The 16,024-nt window shown below is 39.8% G+C and overlaps 1 protein-coding gene, 2 long non-coding RNA genes and 1 other non-coding gene across 7 annotated transcripts; 3 read left to right on the forward strand and 1 right to left on the reverse strand.

Annotated features, from left to right (window-relative positions):
* The first annotated feature begins 3,276 nt into the window (after positions 1-3,276).
* TRNAW-CCA (transfer RNA tryptophan (anticodon CCA)) lies at positions 3,277-3,348 on the forward strand. The gene has a single exon. It is a non-coding gene; the product is annotated as a tRNA-Trp (tRNA).
* A 2,040-nt stretch (positions 3,349-5,388) lies between these two features.
* Positions 5,389-6,361, forward strand: LOC116252230 (uncharacterized). Its single transcript, XR_004172098.2, has 3 exons — positions 5,389-5,480; positions 6,080-6,150; positions 6,232-6,361. It is a non-coding gene; the product is annotated as an uncharacterized LOC116252230 (long non-coding RNA).
* Positions 6,362-7,566: 1,205 nt separating this feature from the next.
* Positions 7,567-13,667, forward strand: LOC126409993 (uncharacterized). Of its 4 annotated transcripts, none has more exons than XR_007573166.1 (3): positions 7,567-10,388; positions 11,597-12,018; positions 13,379-13,667. It is a non-coding gene; the product is annotated as an uncharacterized LOC126409993 (long non-coding RNA). The 4 variants fall into 4 exon arrangements; XR_007573169.1 differs by lacking the exon at positions 13,379-13,667 and adding an exon at positions 10,961-11,076 and having other exon boundaries at positions 7,567-10,392; positions 11,597-13,361; XR_007573168.1 differs by lacking the exon at positions 13,379-13,667 and adding an exon at positions 10,888-11,076 and having other exon boundaries at positions 11,597-13,361.
* An 83-nt stretch (positions 13,668-13,750) lies between these two features.
* Positions 13,751-16,024, reverse strand: LOC116253226 (uncharacterized). Its single transcript, XM_050077600.1, has 3 exons — positions 15,913-16,024; positions 14,802-15,216; positions 13,751-14,448 (listed from the first exon to the last, which is right to left on the reverse strand). The coding sequence occupies exons 1-3, from the start codon at positions 16,022-16,024 to the stop codon at positions 14,025-14,027; spliced, it is 951 nt and encodes a 316-aa protein (XP_049933557.1). The 3' UTR covers positions 13,751-14,024.

The following is a 16,024-nucleotide window of genomic DNA, read 5'->3' on the forward strand; positions in this document are numbered from 1 at the left end:
GCCCCATGGATGACAGGGACAAGATTTTATGACCTAGAAAAAGAGATGACGATGATAGCGATGTGGTATTTTCGTCTGCTATTGTAACTAGTACCCGTGACAATAACAGCACTGACGTACTCATCAATTCACATAGCTTGCTAATGCCATGGCTGAAGTAAGGGACCTGTTTTGATGTGCTCTGGTGCTGCGGCACTAGCTATCCCAATATTGGGTATTGGCCGTTATCGCCGAACCAGTGTTCTAGAAGTCGAATTTTGAATCGAATCAGCCAATCAGTGGATTCAGCAATTCATCTTGGCACCTCTATACTGGCCACCGAAGTGAGCCGGGTTGCCACCATTGTAACGCGGAGCCAAACTGCGTCAAATTTAAGGACTCTCTTACGGTTTTTTTTTTTTTGGGTGTATCTTTATATTGTAAGTGTCTTATCTTTCTTTTTTTCCTCTCTTCTCAGTTTCCCGTCTTGATTATAACATATCAGGTATTTAACTGTTGGCCTCTTACAGATATGAGGTTCTTGAAAATGCAGCCCCTCAATCAGTGGTTACTCTTTTAAACTCAAGGTCTTTCCCAAACATTTGCAGTTTGATGAATAGTTTCATCAAATCTTCAGTTGGCCGCAATAATGATCCCCATTTATGGATCTAAGGATCCAAATGGCTTGGATGAATCCTAGTAGTTTCTCCATTTTTTGCTGTACCGAATTGGAACCGAATCTGATTCTCTATATCATTCTGCCTATAAATATCGGCTCCATTTGTAACCCCAAATGGGAACCTGGATTTTTTCTGCCTGTCTTTCTGTTTTCTAGGCCCACAGAATTCCTGGGGTCATGCATTCGTATGTTTTTCTTAGTGAAGTACATGCCAAATTTTATCCAAATTCTTGCAGTTTTGTTATTTATTTTTTACGTTCATCACGCAATGTGATTTGGATTCACATGCAAAACACTATTGGATCTGCGTTCATTTATTAATCTCAGTTGGCGCTTTCACGTAAATCCCATTAAGTGGATCCAGGATTTGATCGCACATCTGGCTTGATCTGAACTGTTAGCCTCCGTGGTAACTTATAGTGCCAGAAATCACAATTTAATACTTTCTTGGAGATTGAAGCTTTAAGACAACATTCAGTTCAAATATTTTTTTAAAATATACCAAATAAGTTACATGGCGAAGATTAAAATCTTCAGCATGCAAAACACATATAAAAGCATGTGATACCGAAGCTTAATAAGTGCCAATAGCTTGATGTAACAAGAAACACCAGATAAGACAATGCAACTGCAACGGGAGTCCACCATCCACAATAATCGAAAAGAAAAGAACGCTTATATTTCTCTACAGCAATGGAATGGCCAGAGCAAAATTGAACAATTCACAAAATTAATGCCGTAGGATGATTCTGCTCACAAGCAGCTATACAGAGAGACCAACAGAGAGAAAGATTAAACAAATGATGCATGTACAATCTCAGCTTCCAGCAACCAACTCTGAATGTGTTCTGTCTTCATCAGCAGGTGAACAAGCCGCAGTTCTGAGCAGCAACAGACAAAGGAAGCTACGAGGGAAAACTACTTAATAGATGATAGGCTGAATGTAACTTTGTCTTGAAAATGAACACATACTATTACTACCAGCAAAACTAGAAGCCCCTTTCAAGCTCAAAAGAAAACCCTCAGCAATAGTCAGAAATCACAGGCATCATCATGTATGTACCTCCAGCTGAAATGTCGGCCTGTCTTCTTCTTACTCTACTAATAAGAACTGCTAGAAGTAGCCTTCTTCATTGAATATCATGGCCTGGCATCAGATCAAAATATTTTCTGCGACCATCTTGTTGTAAACTAGAGCGATTTTTGAGGCCGTTAAAAAGGGTTTTCTGTGAGCATCTAGGTTTGCATTTTAAACTTGATTTCAGATCGTCTTTCCTTGAGAACTCAGAAGTTTGGCTTGTTGGCCACCGTCGTTTGTTTGTGGGGATCACAGGCCGCGGCTATCGTTGAATGAAATTTGGTGTTTGGTGTCCTCTTTTCTTCTCACTCACTTCTCATGTATGAAAAGTCTGCCAGAAGTTCAAAGAGGCCAAGGCGCAGGCAGAGTGTCGGCTTGTGTGGGCCATTTGCCCATACGGGCCAAAACAATAATTCATTTTACTTACATATTGGTTCATGAAGACTATTCATTTTCTTGTCAGTGCAACATCTCTCTCTACCGGTGACCGGACCTTCATTGGTACTCTCACCGTCACAGGTCGCCGTCCCCCTTTCCTTCAAGTTGGCCAAATGCACCTGTGAGGCCCATGGAGTACAGAGACAGCCTTCGTGGCCGAGAAAAAAAGGGGATGAAGGTGTTTTTGTCTGCTAGCACCCGTGACAATAACAGCATTAATGGAGTAACTCTTTAGTTCACACAGGTTGCCGTTGCCAACTTGCCATGGCTGAAGCAACAGCTATGTATGAGGATGCACTAGCTCTCCAAATACTGGGTAGAAGTGTTGTAGATCAGGTATTGAACTCCTGACCTTTTTCAAATCTTAAGTTCTTAAAAGCCCAACCCCCTAATTAGCCCGTAAATAGTTTTAACGTCAAGATCTCCCAAACTTTAGGAGTTCCATGAATTGTTTCATCAAATCTTCAGTTGGTCGTAATACTGAATTGGAAACGAATCTGATTTTTCTCAATCACTACCAATTACAGCATTTTTCCTGCAGATCTTTGTGTTTGCAAAGACCACCAAATTCCTGGCGTCATGCAAAGACCCAGAATTGGATCAGATATCTCCCTTGCATTGCTTGATCTAAATTTTTAGTTTCTGTGGCTGACTCGGTGCAGGAATGAGGAAACCTTATTTTTTTACTTTCTTGAAGATTGAAGCCTCAAGACAAATTCAGTTCAAATTTCTGTTTCTAAGATGTACTATATAAATATAAGAGAATGTGATAGTGACAATACAACAGAAGTCCACAGTAAGAAAAAGGCAAAGAACGCTTATATTTCTTTACAGCCTGCAATAGAATGGCGAGGTCAAGATTGAACAATTCACAAACTCGTTGGGCAGATGCCGGCCGTAGAGAGAAAGAGTAAACAAATGGTAGCACATAAAATCTGACATTCCGTCAACCAAAGCAAAAGCAATGAAAGAAAGCTACCGGAGAAAAATTATATGACATTTGGAAATGTCAAGAGATGCGCAAATTCTTTCACTTTAGGTGGTCGGAACAGGATAAAAGTTTGCTCAGAAAAAAGTAGTTAAAGCTAAACATAACATCCACGGATCCGTGGCGCAATGGTAGCGCGTCTGACTCCAGATCAGAAGGTTGCGTGTTCGATTCACGTCGGGTTCAAAACCCCGATCCTTGGATCCTTCATTTTTTACATTTTTTTATGATAAAAAATATTTAAGTTGACACGTTTTGTTGCATCTAGACCCCAATCTCCTGTTTCGCTCCATTTGCCCTTTTTCTTTCGTTGTCTAGCAGGTAAGAAACTTGTCATGGCGAAATTTTTAGGGGCTGTTTGGATAAAGTTAGAACACTTTATTAATATTCTGCTGAAACTTAGTGTTTTATAAATCTGCTTTTAAGTAAACACATGAAATACTCAAACTATGGTTCAACGGCCAAACTGCCTCTTAAGAATGAGGAAAGAATTTACTCTGTTGCTGAAAAGATGCCCATCATATATCATGTAGCTCCTTTGATCCACATCCGAGATCAAGAAATCTTCCCAGATTTTCTGTTAAATCTGATGGTCGCAGCTGTTTTCTGAAACAGATGCAGGGAGTGCTGCTTTCTGGTAGTGAGGCCTTTGGCCTGAAATTTCCCTTTGGTTTTTCTCAATGAAGGCTTGGGAGGCCTCAGCAGGTTTGCATTGGAACTGTGGGGTCTCAGTTGAGGAGCAAGTGTGGGCAGCTGCCCACACAGTCCACAGTCCCACTCCCACAAAATTTAGCCATTCATACATTGGTTGTCACCCAAGTATTTGCTTATTTATATCTAGCTCCATCCCTTTCATCCATTAAGAAGAGTGTGGAGTTCATTCATTTGACATGCATCGTGTTTGAATGGGAGGCGTTACTGTCATGATCGAGCATAGGATAAGATTAATAAACAAAAAAATGTCTCGCAAATGAAACAATTGGAACTCAGGTAATTAATAAGGAAAAATAGTTTGACCTGATGATTTTTACAAAATTATTGCAAGTACCAACCTAAGCAAGAACTTCATACAACATATCAATCAGGAGTGAAGCGAGTATTTTTTTTCAGGGGCGAGCCAAACGGTCCAATGAATTTATCTGGGTAGAGTTAAACTAAACCTGAATCTAAAAAATACATTGCACAATTCAATTAGCAAGGGGCGGAGGGAAGGGGGGCCCGCCTAGGCCATGGGCCCACCCTAGCAAATGAAAAAATAAAATTACATTAAAAAAAATATAATTTTTTAAGTGCGCAATGTATTTTTTAGAGTTGAATTCAATTTGACCCTACCCAGATCCAGAGGTTAGACTGTCGGCCCTGCCTTTAAGAAAAATCATGGTTCCGCCCCTGCTAGGCAGACCCCTCCTTCCTCTGCCCCTGATATGAAGTGACCTCTTGTTATGATCTACGGGGCTTGTCCTAGCCCGCCAACTTGCCCGGTCGGGAGAAGAGCTGCGTTGCAGCCCAACAAAGTTTGGTGGTGACCCGATGTTCATACCCCATGCAAGAACTAAGATTTGATAGTGCATCTTTATACCTGATGATTATTTAAACTTCATTGCATGACTAACGCTAGAAATCAAACCCTCAAAACCTCTTTCGAACTTAAACAAGAACTGTGTTTCGATACATTTTTCCATCTTGGGGAGCTTTTGAATGCTTAGGTCAAATCTTCAAAGAGTGTAAGTTTCTTAAAAAGAAAAAAAAAAAAAATTAAACTTGCATTTTGAAAAGTTCATGAGCTTTGTGCCCTCCGCACGGCCCAACCTCCTTTGCAGAGCTGAAGGCTTTACTTGCTCTCTGTTGAATTGCTGGATCGAACTCTCGACCTTCTTTGGCTTGGAGATTCGCTTTCTCTACAACAAATTTGCGTCATATTCAAGAAATAAAAGATGCTGCTGCTGGAGATGACCCGCCTTACGTTTTCTAAAAAAACCAAAATTCAACAACAAGTCAATAGACTATCAAACATACCATACAATCAAACAAACCAAATGGATAAATCTGAAGCAATTTGAACACATGTTGTAGTTTAATGTAAATATGAGAAATTAACAACCCTTGCGAATTGGATAAGAACAAAGAGTGTCCGTTGACCCATGTCTAAAGCAGGCTTTTTCAAAATGTTGAGGATTACATTTCCATCAAATGCGTGGTTTCAATATTCACACAAAATGTTTGCAGCGTCTAGCTGTTGGCATCATGGTCTCAGGATTTGCCTTCGAAGAGGATGATTTCTTAAGACCATGGGAAGGTCAAAGGGGATGCTTGGAGAGGTAATATCATTCTTAGGCAATTGCATTAGTTGCCTCTAGTTTATTGATATTTTTTCTTGTGAGTGTGTCTTGACTTTATTAATTTGTGATTTTTTTGTGTTATTTACTAATTATTTTCATCTTAGCTTGGACAACTGTGCAATTCTATGAATGATATAACATGCTGGCCTATCACTATATAAAATGCGTTCTTTCAAACAGTTTCTGTTGCATTATGCATTTGGCTAATTTATGATATTTGGGTTTTCGTTACCTGATAACCTTCATAGTCATATTTTGTTTCCAAATTTTTTATAATGACACTATTTCATTCTTGAATATTATATTCATTCCCATGAAGTGGTAAAGTTGTAGATGATTTCTAGTAATGCACACTTACTACCAAAAGATGGTGGAAATAGACTGAAGATAGAAATGATTGCTTTATATTCCTTATCAAAATGATACAGTAAGATTAGTTTTTTTTTTTTTGTTTTATAATTTGGTGTCATATTAAGAAGCACCATTATTGATTATACTGTATTAAAGGCTTTAATAGTATCTTTTTTATGCTATGTTGAAGTTTAACTTTCTTTTTACAAGTTCGCTCTTGCATTTAGATATGCTTTGCAATGGGAATCAAAAAACTTGATTGCAGTAAGCACTGCGATACAGGATTGGCTGACTTCAAGTAAGTGGCATTAATTTTTTTCCTAAAAGTTCTGCTTCTTTTTTGGTTGTTGAGATGGTATTGACTTGGTTTCTTATGCAGGCCTGACAACAGAATTGATGAGACAAGGTGCCATGTTGACAGTGTTAGGTAGCCTTGTTGCTGCATTAGCCTAGCCATCCACATTACTAGCAGCAACAAATTTTATAGATAGCAAATGGGCTACTGCTGTGGACAGGTATCTGTTCATCTAAAGTGAGCATAATGTGGAAGTGCATGCTGTGGGCATTTATTCTCAGCTATTGTTGATTTACATGACACCATAGATTTGTAATGAATGTTTAAAATTTCCTTAATCAACCAATAATTTTCATCTGGCAGATCAGATAAGGCTGGGAAGCTTCTTGCTGAAGTGTTGCAGAAGGGATTACAGGGAAACAGGCATATAACTGGAATATAGGTTACTGGTTTATTTGATTGATTGCACAGTCTCTCTATACTCTGATTTTTTGTTGTGCAACCACTGGATGATGTTCTAAACTTACATATCTCTTGCTGTGTGATTTTTTTTGTTGCAGATATACAGACCGGTGGCCATTTCAGCATCTGCTTTTCAATTCCGTAGCTTTGCAAAACCAGGTTATAAACTTACTCTTGATATGAACTTGTTAACAACAAACTCTGAGAATTACTTTTTTGATAATTATATAGTACAGAAGACTCGCCATTGTAGTTATTTATCTATTTGGTGTGGTTATTTATCTAATTTTTGTAAATCTGGAAAAATATTTCCTTATTATCAAACTAAGAATTAATTTTCTGGAAATCTGGAAATATATTTCTTTATCATCAAACATAGAAATATATTTCTGGAAATATATTTCTCAATCATCACACACACATCAAAATGAGAATCGGAAAGATTTTTTCCATTCCATTTTTTCAAGAAATATATTTTCAGAAATACATTTCCAGAAATATATTTCCAGGCCATCAAACCCTTAGGTTTTAGTTCAAATATGATCAACTAATAAAACATTTGAGTGTGAGCCTAAGCTTTCTTCCTTTCTTTTCTCTTTCTCCCTTATCTTCCTTGTCGGGCATATCTCCACTTACTTTAACTTGCACGATCAATTTTAATATTCTCTTTTCAACTCCATTAAATTTAACAATAAAAGGTTGAACAACTGTTTTGATGATGTCTAAAAATGAGTGGAGATTTGATGAGGATGGTTTATACTTAGGTTTTAGTTCAAATATGATCTACTAACAGAACATATTTATATCTTTATGGTTGTTCAAAAAAGGATTAATTTTACCATTTGAGTGTGAGCCGAAGTTTTCTTCCTTTCTTTTCTCTTTATCCCTTATCCTCCTTGTCGAGCGTATCTCCACTTACTTTTAACTTGCACTATCAAATTGAGCCGAAGCGTCTCAAAGCTCTCTCTATCGCACTCTCATTACTCTCCAACGTGGGCCTCCCTCCGCCAAATGGCCGCAGAACAGCGGGATACGATGGCTGCCATGCTAGCCATCCTCGAGGGCGGGCAGAACCAAGGCGACCTAGCCTCTGCCCCAAGGCCGTGGCACTCGTCCGCGGCAGACCACACCGAGCAGGCGGCAGCAGGGCCTCGGCCGAGGAGAACCGGAAATGCCAGGGTCTACCGGCGGTTCTACGCCACGAGGCCAGAGCCGGGGTCGTCGTCGGCCGCACCAACAGCGCGCTCAGCTAGGCCTGAGACGCCGTCGCGCAACTGGCCCCAAGCAGACGAGGTACATCAGATCTACCAGTCCTTGTACGAGCCGCCGAGCGGTCCGGGGAGTGAAGAGTCCCCTCTCCCTCTCGCCGAGCTGTTACCGGCCGTGGCAGACAGGTACCCACTGCACCTGAGTCCAGCCGACGAGTGGGTCGACCCCACGGAGCGGCGGGAGGCAGGCGCGGAACGCCATGAGTCCAAGCCAACCGGCCAACCTGGCAGGCCCAAGTCCGAGGAGCTCTCGACCGCCCGGCGCTAGCAGATCTAGGGCGAGCAGGGGGACCGACTAGGGTGTACAGCCGGGGTCCCCGACGGCTCTTCCTACGGCCCAAGAACTAATAATCACAGTGGTGGTTCGAGTCCATTTTGTTCTATGTGTTACTTTCAATTTTAGATAGTGAGGGGGGCTTTAGTTATTTGAATGACATTTAATATAAGTATTTCTACATGTTTAGTAAAGTTTGTGATATTTTTTATATCATAATCTTTTGACTGTGTTATATATCCTAATCTTTTGACTGTCTTAAAAAAAAAGGGTCTATCATTGGTGGTCCTCACATGTTGCATTCGTGTTGCCTATTAAAAGATATATTATTCATGCAAATTAGACATATTTTGGAAGAACAATGGCTTTAGATGAGCAGGAATGTCCTAACACAGTGTTTTATGAATCTATCACAATCTTCAAGATAAATTCATGAATAATGTATTAGTTTCTATTGCAAATTCTTTGAAAAAATGGTAATTTCTTATTCTGTAAAATGTATGTGTGTGTTCCTTTTTATTAAACTAGGCATGTGGATGCCATCTCTTTATTTTAAACCCCAAAAAATGTTTTGCAATGTAAAAATCAGATTTCTTTTATGGGAGCGTTCTAAAATGAATCTATGAATGCCTGAGCTTGAATTTTGTTTGTAGAATATGATCGAGACATTGAAACAAACTTGAGTTTCTTGTTACTGCTTTGGTTTAAGAACGTAAAGATCATGTCTGCCAGTTATTTTGTTTATAAGCACTCATGAGAATCGAATAGGCTACATACATGCCTTCTGCATGTCCACCTGCACCATTTTTGCCAAAAGACTACCACCAACTTGAACCCTCGATGGCGTTCCTTAAAATTTGTTCAATTAATAACGTCCTTACTCTTTCCTACATGAAATTTTATGGTTCTTTTATTTCATTTTTTAAACGGATTTTTTAATAGGAGTTTTTACCGTTGAACATGAGCAGGTTGAAGAAAATAATTTTCATTTAATGTTTGATAATTTCCAATAATTTTTCTTTCATTTTTCGAAAAAGGCATTTGAGGATTCTCATAAGAGGGCGCTAATTCTACAAAAGGTAATTTAATCCGAGTCTCTTGTTTTTGAGAGTCGTCAAAACTTAAAACTGAAGCTTGCATCAAGAAAATAGTTAGTAAAAATATGCTGCCGTAATTTTGAGATTGTGAACATGATTTTTTTTTTCCCGAATTTCTGTGACACATCGTGTTCGTTGTGTGAGACTCTTGGTCCCAGCCAAGCTTTTGTGTACAACTTTTTCAGAAACGAGATAAAACTTCTGTAATTTTTAATAAAAATACATTTTTCATACAAACTATCAAATAAAAAGACGAGATGAACTTCCGTTTAATTGAAAAACGAAAAGCACTAAGTACTAACTAAAATAATGATAATGTAATTTAGCATTAAAGAGTGATATTAAAAAAAGCTGTAATTGTTACAATGGACGAGTTGCTAAGGTATCAATAGTAACCGTTCCGTATGCAATCTTGCAGAATAGTTTGCTTACTTTTGCAGATAACCAAAGAGTTGATATACATTTATTGTTCTAAAACAGCTGCAATCTGTCCATCTTGTGTTCATCACGGTCGTTTTACATCTTATTCTCTATGGATTGATGTTTCCAATTTTTCTGTTTTTTCACTCATATACACACACATGGTTCATGAAAGCATGTTCAAGGAAAATGAGGCTAAACCATTACTGAAATGGTGGTGACCATATTTGGTGAACTGGTTCTCAGGATTTTTAGGAAAACGAATAGAAAATGCATTTAAATTAGTCTCTGAATCCTATACTGGAGATTCTTATGACTATCTTGAATTTGTGCAGGATCTCTCAGAAGCAGCAAAGATTTGTGTGACTTGGTCTGACATGGTACAGAACAGGCTCACGAATTGCTAAGGTATCAAATGTAAAACCCTGTTTTTACTCGAGACCCAATGCATCTGCACTAAGGGAATTAAATCAGATTACTTGGTTCCCATATTTTTTTGTGTGGAGAACAGCCTTGTAGGTTGTTTCCTTTTTGCCACTAATGGGGCTGGGCTGGTGAAATTTCTAGCAGGCGAAACCTGCAATCAACAACTATTTCTGCAGTGAAATTGTTACAATGGACGAGTTGCACGATTTTGTGGAGCGAACAATGGAGGAAGGGTTTGAGAGATTACATAAGCAACAAAAGGCAGCTCAAGATGAATTCAGGAAGCAGCACGAAGTAAGTGTTTCAAATTTTACTGTTCAGTGGTCAATTAAAAGGTCCTCTAGCTCCAGTGTAACTAGTGATGCAGAAACTATAGCATGTTGAATTATGCTAATCGGACAAATGAGGAGTTTGCATCTGATCAGCCTGCCCTTCTAAATGGCAGCTTTTGTTTCTGTTCAGACTTGTACTTCATTTAATGCTCATGATTTTTATAGTTCATCCTCACAACCTACGCAATAACAGAACAGTTTGCTAGAATCTTGGAGAGCAAGCTTGTATTAGCAAGCTAGAATCTTGGAGAGCAACCTACGGACTTTCCACTACCCTTTGGAATCTCATATAAACCCTTATTTGCATTTAAATTGTTATAGGAGAACAAAGGGCAACGATCCACCCATACGGAGCTCAAATTAACCCTTATTTGCATTTAAATTGTTATAGGAGAACAAAGGGCAACGATCCACCCATACGGAGCTCAAATTAACCCTTATTTGCATTTAAATTGTCATAGGAGAACAAAGGGCAACGATCCACCCATACGGAGCTCAAATTAACCCTTCTTTGCATAAAATTGTAACATGAAGACTTGAAAACAATCGAGGAGTTGCGTGATCAACTCTGGCAGGCAAAAGAAGAGAGGTATCAAGAAATGTTGAAGCATCAAAAAGCTGAACAAGATGCATTTGAGGCTGAACACAGGGTAAATTTCATAAGTTGCTGTCCTTCAGCATAAGTGACTGATACAAGTATTTTGTTTATGTTTGACAATTAAAACAATGAATTTGGAATTCATATTTATGGCTGTCTACGTATTCAGTTACTTTATGGTGGCCATAAAACTTATGACCACTGCTGAAAGTAAATGACATCCACATGTTTTTGTGCACACCTGAGGGGGTCTGCATGTGTTTGAGAAGGGAGGGAGGGAGGGGGTGGTGGGATGTGGCAGTCTTTGAATAGTGATGAGAATCCAAAGACAAGACATTTCTGTTGCATGAGTAACGGACGTTGGTGGATCACATTCATGCACGTTTTTTAGTCTGGGCGTGATGATATTACAACAAAGCACATGGTTTTCCACGTAGATTCACATTGATGTACGTAACTGAACTTGGGCGTGATGGTCATGCATGGTAGAACATATGATTTTGCATGTCATTACTTTTCTGTTCAGTCTGTCTGTAGTTTCCATCATGATATTTTTAAGTTCTCTTGGACAGGCAAGCTGGCAGAAGATCTGCTTACAGAAGAAAAGAAACAAAGGAAAGCTGTGGAGGCATCTTTGGTTAAAGAGAGACTAGAGGTAAATGTACTGAGAGAAGAGCTACGAGATGCATGGGACAAGAAACATTCACTTGGAACTGAAGTTGGCAGCTTACATTGCATCTTAGATGAGATGCTAAGACAGCAATATGAAGGACCATCTGAAGTGGAGAATGAGTTCGGAGCGGAAACCGAACTCCAGAACTACACTATACTCACACATACAGAATTGGTTGAGGCAACAACCAATTTTAGCCAAGGTTTAAAAATTGGTAATGGAGGTCTGGGAATTGTATACAAGGGATGGATTGACTCTAAAATGGTTGCCATTAAGGTGCTTTGGTCAGAGTTTCCTCAGGGATTAAGGTTTCTTCGTAAGGTAAATGTCATATATAATTAAAGAGTAGCATCTAACTAGTTTTCATACAGTTAAAAAATTTCCTCACTAATTCTGTAATATGATTAAATGTGCAGCAAGCACATCAGAGAGTGAAAGTGGTGGAATAAAAATTAGAGGCAAGAAAAAACAATTTTGAACCTATTTACTTATTATAACACACACACATACACATATATAATTTTCAGTAAACTGAAAAGTGTTTCAGTTCTGAAAATGGGACTCAAAAGCACACATGTAGCTCATGCATGCACAAGAAGAACTGCTGTCATGGTTATTAGTGGATGTTCACAGGTTCACGTGCCTAATAAAGTAAAAGATCTCATTACATACTGAAAGGGCACGGTTAATAAGAATAGAAATGAGCACCCTCACATTTAGCTGCCTGCACACATACACTCGGACAAAGCTAATATTATAGCTGGTAATGGATGTTGACAAGTTCACTTGAACATTGAATTTGGGTATATAATTAGATAGAGACAGAAAGGGACAGTTAGTAGAGAAAATTTAGAATGTACGGGAGATCTTTTAATCCAATTGCTATGGACCTCTAGATTCTTGGGAGTGTAGAGATATGGTGAGTTTGTTAGCATCTACCAAAGACCATAAAGGTTAATTTTAATAAACTGAAGTGTAGGCTTATTTATGTTCACATGTCATAAATTTGCTAGGAGACCCTTGAGGGCAATTAGTTATTATCTAGGAAACATGATGTCCTGAATTGGAAGGGATAAAATGATTTGGACAATGATCACTACTGAAAGCGACTGCTTCTGCTAGGGTCAAAATCTTTGTGGATGTAAAAACTTGTTCTTCCATCCACAAAGGCCATGGACAGTGCTAACATCAACAACCTTTTATGAATATCAGCAATTTTACCCCATTACATCCTTCTATGGATGTTAAAAAAGTTTAGCTCTAAAAGTCTTTGGAATTTTGTTGTATTGGTAGACTATTAAGATAGGTATATTTTCATATTAAAGAGTGATGTTGGGGAAGTGGCATTTCTTAGCTTTTTTCTGCATTGTGTTGAACATCATCTTTATGATATTGATGTGTCAATTTACTCTTGTATTCTCAGTGGATTAGGTTTGTCAAATGTGGCAATTTTATTGTATCCATTATTATAAATCTCAATTTACATCTATGCTACATACATCATTGTATATATATATATAGTGAGAGAGAGAGAGAGAGAGAGAGAGAGAGAGAGAGAGATGTGCCGCTGTGTGCCTTCAGTCAGAAGCAACTTTCTTGTGGTACAAATGGATTCAGAACACTTTTTGGTTAAATTCACGCTTTGAGTCACAATTTCTGAAGCAGAAATTTATTCTTTCAGGTCGTCAGATTTTGATGTGCTGTAAGCTGTTGATTCTCCCACATTTGGATGATGGAATTCAATATTTTTTTCCTTTTTTTTCATTAATAATTCATGTTATCAGTTCCATCAAATTGACCCTCTGATCACTTGATTGGATATCTTTGCATGGACGCTTGTTCACATAGAACATAGTCAATCCAGCCTTGGAGATGTTCATCTTTCTTTTAGGCTGATTTTTTTTTTTTCGCTTAGTAACAACCATAAATTGTATCCCATTCTTGGAGAACAGAATGTCAGACCTTGTTCTCTTAAGAAATACTAGAATACGAATGACCTGAGGTCTCATGACTCTCATCATAGCAATAGTCAGATAAGAGATGAAAAGTGCTGGATCATGTAAACTGGGCTGCATGTTATAATGTGATGCCAAAAAGAGAGGGTTGTTTTTATTCTCCTGATGTTCTAATTTTGTGCATCAAATTGGTTTAGGATTATAACATTCAGGATGAACTGAATAAAATGGTGTATATCATTTGTCCTATAAATCATTCGGTCAACTTTTTGATACTGTAAAAATTTGTAGTCACATCAACATTTTCTCATAAATTTTCCAAAGTTGACAGTTAACAGCTTTTCCCTGCTACAGATGATTAATCTGCTTAAACTACAACATCGTCACCTTGCTACCCCAATAGGCCTGAGACGCCGTCGCGCAACTGGCCCCAAGCAGACGAGGTACATCAGATCTACCAGTCCTTGTACGAGCCGCCGAGCAGTCCGGGGAGTGAAGAGTCCCCTCTCCCTCTCGCCGAGCTGTTACCGGCCGTGGTAGACAGGTACCCACTGCACCTGAGTCCAGCCGACGAGTGGGTCGACCCCACGGAGCGGCGGGAGGCAGGCGCGGAACGCCATGGAGTCCAAGCCAACCGGCCAACCTGGCAGGCCCAAGTCCGAGGAGCTCTCGACCGCCCGGCGCTAGCAGGGGGACCGGCATTGGCTTTCCACAGACCAAGCCTTCCAATGTCGAATTCCACCCGGCATGAGTAACAAAGCAGCCAACAGAGGGATGAGCCAGAACTTCCACCTGGCTGCACTACCATCCCTCTATCCATAAACACATCATGGAACTACTAGGAAAACCACCATAGTCCTTTGGTGGTCCGACTGCCCACCCATATGAAGTAGTGCCCGACTCTATCAGTCCATAGGCAATCTCATCAATCTGAGCCACTATTAGTGTCGCCATGCTACCAAATGAAACATATACTACTGAAGCAGGCGGTTTAGTGTGTAGCCAATCGACTATGACTTTGCCTCCATCATCTTTTTGCTTTTTGCTTACTAAGTCACCACCGAAGCTAGAATCTTTATGATCTTTCTTGCTCACGTAGGCTGTCGGAACCAACGGGCCGACAGTGATGGGATGCATGTCCAGGTCTTTCAGGGAAGATAGAGTCTCCACTTCAAGTGATTCAAAGGAATCGACAAGAACCCACCAATATTTAGACTCTTTGATCCCTTGAAACATGTGATTAGAGGCAACGAAAGGACGAAGGGATTGTCAGGAAAGAGGAAAGATGGCAGGGAATCAGAATTGAGAGACAGTGGCAGTCCTGGGACCTTGATTTCCTTATAAACATCAAGGAAGAGATGTGGGGACAGGTGCAAGAAGTGGTAGTAGATGGCAAGAAGGGTGATTGGTTGGATCCAGAGGAGTGTAGAAGGGATGTCGAGCTCCGAAGCAACATGAGCAACCCAAGGAAGAAGAAAGTTGTAGACTACGCAGTTGATGGGCTGGCCGGAGGCAGCAAGGGAAAGGAGATGGTCGGCAAGAGAGCGGTAGCCATGTTCTGGATCTGTTCAGGATAGTCTATGTAATGCCCCAAATGTTTTAGTCCCTTATTGAAGATTGTGAGTAATCTTCAAGGGTTTATAAAGGTGGTCATTATCATAAATGGTTGTCTTGGTTCCTAGTTAAGGTTGAACCCAAAACTATTAAGGGGCGGGTTGCGATCCGCCAAACCAGAGGCCTGAGCCCACGAGTGGGTCGGGTTGTTACAGTTGTATCAGAGCAGTTTCAATACTCGGACCTAGGGTCTCACATGTGTGGATGCGTGTGCCTTAAGGAGGGTCGATTGTATGCCCCAAATGCTTTAGTACTGTATTGAAAATTATGAGGAATCTTCAAGGATTTATAAATGGAGTCATTACCATAAATGGTTGTCCTGGTTTCTAGACTTTTAAGGTTGGAGCCGAAACTACTAGAAGCGGGTTGAGATCCGCCAAACCAAAGGCCCGAATTAAGGAGTAGGTCGGGTTGTTAGAGTTTGGCTTGAAAATGTCAACTGTTGTTGGCTCAAAACCATCAGAGACAGAGATAGGAGGACATTCACATCGTCATTGTTGCTGCCGCAGTTGGCAGCTAAAGCAACAGTTGAGATGACTAAATGGGCATGAGTAGAGGTGACAAAGGTGGCACGAACGCCTCTGCGAGGTAAGAGCTTGGCAGGTTGAAGGGTTGGGTTGATGTGACCTTGGGCTGGGAAGGAGACCAAGAGAATGTGAGTCATTTTTCTTGACCTCTAGTGGACAACGGAGCTGCTTTACTTGCTTTATATAGATTTCTTTCATAAAACTCGCCTCTATTATGGCCCCCAAGTTCAT

Source organism: Nymphaea colorata, chromosome 4, assembly GCF_008831285.2.
Source record: "Nymphaea colorata isolate Beijing-Zhang1983 chromosome 4, ASM883128v2, whole genome shotgun sequence".
NCBI lineage: Eukaryota > Viridiplantae > Streptophyta > Magnoliopsida > Nymphaeales > Nymphaeaceae > Nymphaea > Nymphaea colorata.

Bases quoted from the DNA above. Each gene is read 5' to 3' on its own strand.
- LOC116253226 (XM_050077600.1), bottom strand. From the start codon at position 16,024: ATGAACTTGGGGGCCATAATAGAGGCGAGTTTTATGAAAGAAATCTAT. The intron at 15,217-15,912 runs GTCTCCTTCCCA...TATCCTGAACAG, and splicing joins AAATGACTCACATTCTCTTG to ATCCAGAACATGGCTACCGC. The intron at 14,449-14,801 runs AAAGACCTGGAC...ATGGTAGTGCAG, and splicing joins TGGAGACTCTATCTTCCCTG to CCAGGTGGAAGTTCTGGCTC.